We start from the raw sequence: 8,525 nt of genomic DNA, 5'->3' as shown, positions 1-8,525 counted from the left end.
AGTCCCTGTAAGTTATTTTGTTGCGAGACAAACCCTGTATTTACCAAACATTTTGGATTAGTACCTGCCGTTCAATTCCGTGAAAAAAACGATGAACTGACTAACATATCAATATGTGGCACCTCATGAGTTGGAACTAGTTGATGATTGGGGTTAGTATAGAGACTAAAACCAAAAATGCAATTTAACATAGGGACTAATTTAAAAAACGTAATTTTTAATTTTTGAATTTTAAAAATTTAAAATCCCCTCTAATCTTTCTTCCTTCTTCCTCTCACTCACTCTCTGTCTCTCTTCTTTCCTTCTTCGTCCTCTATTTGGGCCCAAAACTTATTTCATTTAACAATGTCTTCTCATTCCATTTATCGATCATCATCTAATGAATTGCATATTTGTGGTTGCAATAAAACCATGAGGATGTTATATCCAATTCGAAAACCCTAAAAGGAGATATTGGAAATGCCCAACATATACCGTGAGTTTGCCCTTGTAATACTTGGTTTTTTTCTTCTTATTTTCACACATTTTAATTTGTTGCATATGTTTGTTTTCATCTCAGGCTGCTAGTAGTTGTAAGCTATACATATGAAATGATGATATTGAAGGGCATCCTTCATATGTTCGTCCTGTACCGGTACAAGCAACTGAAACATCACCATCTTCCTTCAATAAGATTCCTTGTGACTGTAGCTGTGAAGAAGTAATGAAAGATTTTATCCTTTTGATGAAGGAGATGGGAATCAACAAAAAAGAGAAGTTGAGGAAGAAGCTTCAGCAATCAAGGAAGAAGAGCAACCTGTTTATGATTTTGTTGATCTTATCTTGGGTATTTTTTGCTTTGTTTGTAATGAATTTAAGTTGAATGGTAAAGTTGTCAAAACTATGTTCAAGTTGTGTATTTTGGTTTGTAATGGTTTGGTTTATTTCCTTTAGAGTTTGATTGTAATTGAAACACGAGTTTGATTGTCAAAACTATGGAAGGATGTTTGTTTGTTGCCCTTTATAGGATTTTGTGTGTTGAATTTGATAACAAAAAAATATGTTGTGGTACTAACAAAAAAACGAAGTATTACAACGGCAAACTCACGATATATGTTGGGCATTTCCAACACCTCATTTTAGGGTTTTCAATTGAATTGGATATGAACATCCTCATGGTTTTGTTGCAACAATAAATAAGCAACTCATTAGATGATGATTGATAAATAGAATGACAAGACATTGTTGAATGAAATGAGTTTTGGGCCCAAATAGAGGAAGAAGAAGGAAAGAAGAGAGTCTGAGAGTGAGTGAGAGGAAGAAGAGAGAAAGAGAGAGATATTTTAAGTTTTTAAAATTTAAACATTGAAAATTACATTTTCTTAAATTAGTCCCTATGTTAAATTGTGTTTTTGGTTTTAGTTCCTATACTAACCCGAGTTATCAACTAGTGCCAACTCACGAAGTGCCACGTAATGTTCCGTTAGCCAGCTCATCGTTTTTTCCACAGAATTGGACGACAAGGACTAAATTCAAAATGTTTGATAAATACACGGTTTATCACGCAACAAAAAATTTACAGGAACTAAAACAAAAAATGTGCCAACTTAGATGAACATTTTACTTATTTAAGCCTTTATTATATGTAAATAGTATTTATTTGTCCGCACTTGAACACAGCTCAACACAATCAGCAATAAAATAATCCTCCTTTGTCTCTGCCTTTCTTCTCTCTAATAACCAGCTAGCACCTCTCTATCGCTTCTAGCTGTTGAACAACATATTCCAAACCTCTCTCTTTCTATCCTTTTTCTCTCCTTCTTCTTCGTTACCCTGTTTTTTGCATCACTTTTTTTTTTCTATATCCACACACTTCTATACTAAAAAGAATAAAAAAAAAATCATGGGTTATTCTCACATGGCTTCTCTCTTCTTCTTTTCCATGCTTTTTCTTTCCGCTTCTGCTTCATCTAGAAATTTACCTATTACGGCCTTTGATGAAGGCTACACACCTTTGTTTGGGGATAATAACGTCTTTGTTCATAGAGATGGCAAATCGGTGCATCTTTCTTTAGATGAAAGAACAGGTTTGAAAATCTATATGGGTTCTTTTGATTTTTGTTGTTACTATGATTTTGTGGATAAAGTATTAATCTTTTTTGTTTTTTTGTTGTTGGGTTGTGTTTTCAGGTTCTGGATTTGTGTCTCATGATATTTATCTTCATGGGTATTTCAGTGCTTCAATTAAGTTACCTGCTGATTACACTGCCGGTGTTGTTGTTGCTTTTTATGTGAGTGATTACTTCTAATTGTTCTTTAAATTTATTTATTTTTTCCTTACTAAATCTGTTTATGAAGCTTTTTGGTTTTTGATATTGATTTTCTTCCTATTTTTGTCTCTTAAGTTTTAAACTTGAGAATATTATCTGATAAGGTCTCAGTCTCAGGGTTTTAATATTCAGGTGTTGAAATTCAAGGCATGCATGTGAGTTTTTATTAATTTTTTTTTGTAAAATAATAATAAATTAGACGGTTTTCAATTTCATTTTCCTCAACCACATGCTTACTGACTGTGACTAAAATTTAGGATTTTATACAAATTTTTAAATAATTTAATCTAGTTTGAACCAGAAACGTCACTGTTGAAATTCAATCTCTCGTGTTTTAGAAAAATTTATAAAAAATCTAACAAAAGTAAAAGGAATAATGTTTCATCATACGTTTTGTATCTGCAGATGTCAAATGGTGACATGTATGAGAAGAACCATGATGAAATAGATTTTGAGTTTTTGGGAAACATTAGAGGCAAAGATTGGAGGATTCAGACCAATGTTTATGGCAATGGAAGCACCAGCATTGGCAGAGAGGAAAGATATGGTCTCTGGTTTGATCCTGCTGAGGATTTCCATCAATACAGTATTCTCTGGACAGATTCTCGTATCATGTAAGCTTCTATATTTCTTGAACCTCATACATACCATATCTGGCTCACCTTTGGATTTTTACATACCAAAGAATATACCTACATCTTCTTTGTCGTACTATTTTTTTTTTCTTTCATCATTTCACTTTTGACTTTAATGCAGTAATTTTTTTTGTCGTCATTTCACATTTGCCTTTTATGCAATAAAGATCCTTGTTTATAGGTAGTAACTTAATCTAGCTGTTTTTTGTTGCTGGGTTTGCTGTTCTTTGTTCAAAGATTTCTCTGATTTTTTTTACTTCTTTTCCCAAGTCATATATAGATTCCTTGCTGTCAAGAGACCACACATTCGATTTGCCCTGTATGGATAAACAGCTAAATTAAGCACGCTTATAACATAAACACTTATCATATACATTGCTTATATCTAAGCTATTTATATAACAAAAGATGAAGTAAAGTCAAAAGATTTTCAAATAAGCTACCAACTGTTTTCACAAGTTGTACTTGCCAGCTTACGAAAATAAGTTGAAATCAGCTTATGGACATGTCATAAGTTGTTTACATGAACTCTTCTGATAGCCCGACAAATATTTACTTGCATCTTTCTGTTGAAATTGAAGATGCTTAAAATCTGTCAGCGTTACCGTGTGAATGTTTGATTAGTTGACAGTAGGGAATCCAAATCCCACCATCAGGGGCTTATAATCAAATCATCATTGATTTTGTTTTTCCTAGTTAACCATGTTAATTACAGTTTTTTTGATGTTCATAACTATTTACATGTTTTCATAATATTGTATTCATGTTTTCCCTCGTGCAGATTTTATGTAGATAACATTCCAATTAGAGAAGTTACACGAACAAAATCGATGGGAGGAGATTTCCCTGCCAAGCCTATGACTCTGTATGCGACAATATGGGATGCATCAGATTGGGCTACCAATGGGGGAAAGTACAGAGTCAACTACAAGTATGCACCATATGTTGCCAAATTCTCTGACCTTGTCCTACATGGTTGTGCAGTTGATCCAATCGAGCATGTAGCCAAGTGTGACACTGCTCAAAGTTCCAAATCCATTCCTTCTGGCATTACACCAGTGCAAAAAATCAAAATGGAGAACTTCAGGAAGAAGTACATGACATACTCTTACTGTTACGACAAAATCAGGTACAGAGCCGCCCCTCCATCAGAGTGTGTGATCAATCCACAAGAAGCTGAAAGGCTAAGGAAATTCGACCCTGTCACATTCGGCAACGGCAGACATCGTCATGGAAAACGACACCACCACAGCAGAGGAAACCACGCTGAAGCTGCTTCATTTTAAGAAGGTTCCACACGAAGATCAATTTCATCCTTGATTCGGTTCGATTACCACCTGGGTTAATTTTTCTTTTCCTTTTCTTCGTGGTGTATAGAGTGAGAGAGAGAGAGAGGGGCTTATATAATTCACGAATATGATAATTTTGATATGGTTCCTTTTGGTGGTGGGGGGTATGTGTATAGTTCATACCTTAGGTTCCCAGGTATTTTGTTATTCATGTCTTGTGCTTCACAAATTATTAAATCAGTTGATTCCTGTATTTAGACCATATACCTCAGGGTTTTCAATAAATTTATTTAGCATGGGTTATTTAATGAAGTAGGTATGACTTATTTCAAATAATTTCTTTTGAACTGATTCAACCTAATAGTATTGTTTTATTCTTTTGGTCATGATATGCATACCTGTCTGGTAGATATAATATTGGTTCAACATAAATGAACTGTTTTATTCTTTTGTCTATGATATTGTAATACATACTTGTCTGGTGGCTGGGAGTTTATGTGGTCAATTATATTTCTCAGCTTCTGGACATAACATTCATTTTATCTAATTTCTTAAATGGAATCCAAAGTTAAGCTGAAGAATTATGCAGTGGCTTTCCCCTGTAGGCCAGTGTAGTATTTGACCAAAGTTTGTATGTCTTCACTTTTTTTTCTCTTTTATTGTATGTATGATTGTTTGAAGTGTTGGTTGAGATCTCTATGGACACAACATTATTATGGGTAGTTAATTGTTTCTCACCTACACCATGTGTCTCTGTTGTAAAGTGAAGGCAATTTGTAGTACATTTTAATCTGGCCTTCCTACCAAATGCTTATTGATTTTACACTGTTTGGATTGACTTATTTTTTAGCTTATGCAAAATAACTTTTGCAAATAATTAAGCTTTTATGTATTACTTACAAGCTTGTCAAGGCAGTTTATGAAAAAACAATTTATGAAGATACAATTTTTGTTAGCAAGAACTTATGAATTAACATAAAAACTTATTTATTTGCATAAGCTATTTTTCATAAGTTAAAAAGTAAGTCAATCAAAACAGGCCCTTGATACAACACCGTGTGCCCTTCAATTTCATCGACCCTTTTGTTGCCCTTTGACTAATGGTCAAGTTCTTTTTGTCAAATGGTTAAGTTCTTACCGTTGAGCCGACGCATTTTAAACAAAATGATCACACACCAATGTCAAACTAAATGTGTATAGTTTTTAGTTAGAGGTTCGAACCTTAATTCGTTACATTATGATAGTCTGACTCGTTTTGTTATTTTGTGCCGGTAAGAGTAGTCCGAAGGAAATAAATACAAAATTAAAAATTATAATGAGAAAGAGAGAAATATAAAAATAATGTGAAAATGAAGAATAATATATAAAAGAAAAACATAACTACTAGTATTTTTCATTAATGACCCAAATTGGTGGAAAACGCTTCTCCAAAAAAAAGTATATTAACTTGAGATAAAATAAGAGCACCTGTTAATTAGCACCAACTAATGATCCCACTTGCAAGTAAACCCCATGTGTCTCTAATTTTGATACATTATGCACATTATGCAAGGAAAAACAGGTAAATTTATAATAAACGGAATCTAAACGTTAGCGAAAAGCGACATACATGAATTGAGATTCTGAACCGACCATTTTACTATTTTAGCTCTGACTATGGTGAATGATTTTCTAAAAAGATGAATCTAATGTTAAATATTCATATTCTTGGCTTCGACTTTACATGAAGCATAACTCTGACATAACCTTAAGCATGTCTTCATTGATATTCTATTTGAAATTTTCTATAACAAAAACTTCACAACATTAGATAATCATTGATCAACTCCTCAAAAACACATTAGATGATCAAGAAAAGGAGTTAAAACTTCATAGAGCTATTTTGACCTTAATTAAAATATGTTATTTCAGTTTAGCATCGGATTATGAGTCTCTTTGTGAACCATTAAAAAAAATGAGTGTATCTGTTATAGTTTTTTTTTTTTTTTTGTCAAATAGTCTAGTGGTTAGAATTCACACAATTTAATCGTGGATAAGTGGGGTGTCCGGGATTCGAACTCCGACCCCAACATATAATATACAAGATTTTTTTACTTTCTATTTGATGCAATTTTTTTTTTAAAAAAAATAAAAATGATAATCTTAAAAATAGATTAAATGAGAAAAGTTGTGTTGTGTAGTTTAGTTAAAAAAACATTTTTATAGATGATGTTTTTTAAAAAAAAAAAAAGGTTTTCAACATGATAAAAAATACTAGTATGTTTTTAAAAATCTTTAAAATATTGATGAAAAAAAATATTAATGAAGTGATTTGACTCAAATACTATTCATTAATCAAGTAATTTGATTGAAGTGCTACTCCCTCCGCTCATTATTATAAGTAAAAGTTGATTTTTTATGTTCATTTAATAAATGATGTATGTTGTATATATATATATATATAGACCACGTACATCATTTATTGAATGAATTTAAAAAATGAATTTTTGCTTATAATAGTGATCGGGAGAGTATTTGTTAATCAAGTATTTCGACTCAAGTGGTTAATGAACTTTATTAAATGTTGAATTGTTAGAGAGAATACAAATTTGATTTACGGATGAAATAATTTTTAATCAGATCTTACTTAACTTCCGACTGAACTTCAAATTATTAGGGTCATCTTCTCTTAAAAATCGGATGATTAACACACGAAAAGACAGGAAGGCACTTGTGAACAAAATAAATATTTAATTGTCATTAAATAAAAGGAACAACTAATGCTACTAAGTACGTGTGGTATAATTTCAATAGGTCTACTCAATGTAGCTAGCTGACCAAAAATCCCTTGGTTTGCATGCCAACCAGGTTAGAACTGGAAGTAGTATCAAATATCAATAGTCAACTGTAGTAAAGACGTTGCCATGATCTTTATCATTCATGAGCCACACAACTCATAATTATACCAGAATCACTAATATTGTCATTGAAATCTTTGTGGTGACAAATAGTATGGACTAGTATTTGTTTTTACCTTTCGGCTATTACTTTAATTCCAACTACGGCCAGCTTTCATTACGTATTTTCTCATACGGAAAAGATTCCATTAAGCATTCATTCGTTTCTCCCAAAACTTCTCGTGAACCTTAATTACTTTCCAAGTTTTATTCTAGAAGAATCACATTCATAACTTAATTTCCAAGTTGAGTAGTAAAAATAACAACACTTAATTTCCAACCAGAAATGTTAAGGATTATCCGGATTTATATTCTTTCCTACGATTCTACCCTTTACTTGGTTTTTAAACGCCTAACATATCTGACCCAATAACACGTATTAAAGCCTAGACTAATGTTAAGATTGAGACATATTTTTTGTCAAAAAGATTAGTGGTTAGAGATTCATTCCTTAAAATAAACAATTTGAAATTCGAACATTGTTTTTACATACTACGACATCTCTGTCAAATGAGCTATATTCATAAGGATAAGATGAAACATTTTTAAAGTATATAATAATGTTTTAGTAAATTTATCAAATCTTTGGTTAAGTTTTCTTTTTCAATCATGGCTCATGGCTACCTTTAAGTGAAAACTTGATGTTGCAATAGAGTTGAGATCCTTTTCTTTTCTCAAAACAAACAAATGGAGGGCTCTAGTTACAAGGAAGATGGACACAAATGAAAGATATGTGGGACTCATTTACATTATGACAAAATCACTAGAAAACAACTCCCTCAAGTTCTCAACAATTTGAGAAGCAAACGAGTGAATATTATCAAACTCAATAAAGATTCTCACAATATCAATATATAATAGGTTAAACGAAACTAAAGATATTTAATTGAAATAAATTGGTCTGTAAGTTTATTCATACCATTTAGATATTTTAAGTTATTTAATTGTTACAAGTTCTTATAGTTTTTTTTGTACCATTTAGGTAATTTGTTATTTGGGTCATTACTGACTTGTTGAGAAAGATGTTATAATGTAAAAATAGTTTCTTATCGCTTTGTGTATGCTTTGCACGCCATACATTTTTTTTTTCCATTTTACCCTCCTATTTGAATTTTACAATCCAAAACTTAAAAACAGGTTTCTGATTATAGAATCCAAATCGCACCAATATATATTATAAAATTCGAATTGTATGAATTAAAATGAATAAGTATTTGGGAGGGCGAGAGAAAAAGAGTGGGGTATAAGAAATTCTCAAATATTGGTGCATATCAACTAACAAAGGTCCATGTGAAATCCAGTCCAAAGGAAAGCGAAAAATAAAAAAAAAATAAAAACCAATAACAACATGATTTT

At 31.8% G+C, this 8,525-nt stretch overlaps 1 protein-coding gene across 1 annotated transcript; it reads left to right on the top strand.

The window, feature by feature from the left end:
- Nucleotides 1–1,650: 1,650 nt before the first annotated feature.
- LOC120577442 (probable xyloglucan endotransglucosylase/hydrolase protein 28) lies at nucleotides 1,651–4,545 on the top strand. The gene is made up of 4 exons (XM_039828905.1): nucleotides 1,651–2,066; nucleotides 2,170–2,270; nucleotides 2,715–2,923; nucleotides 3,726–4,545. Exons 1-4 carry the CDS (start codon nucleotides 1,883–1,885, stop codon nucleotides 4,228–4,230), a joined length of 999 nt encoding a protein of 332 aa, XP_039684839.1. The 5' UTR covers nucleotides 1,651–1,882; the 3' UTR covers nucleotides 4,231–4,545.
- Nucleotides 4,546–8,525: the final 3,980 nt, after the last annotated feature.

Source organism: Medicago truncatula, chromosome 8 (assembly GCF_003473485.1).
Source record: "Medicago truncatula cultivar Jemalong A17 chromosome 8, MtrunA17r5.0-ANR, whole genome shotgun sequence".
Classification (NCBI taxonomy): domain Eukaryota; kingdom Viridiplantae; phylum Streptophyta; class Magnoliopsida; order Fabales; family Fabaceae; genus Medicago; species Medicago truncatula.
Note: the sequence above shows the minus strand (reverse complement) of the source record. Positions and strands in the feature narration are given on the sequence as shown.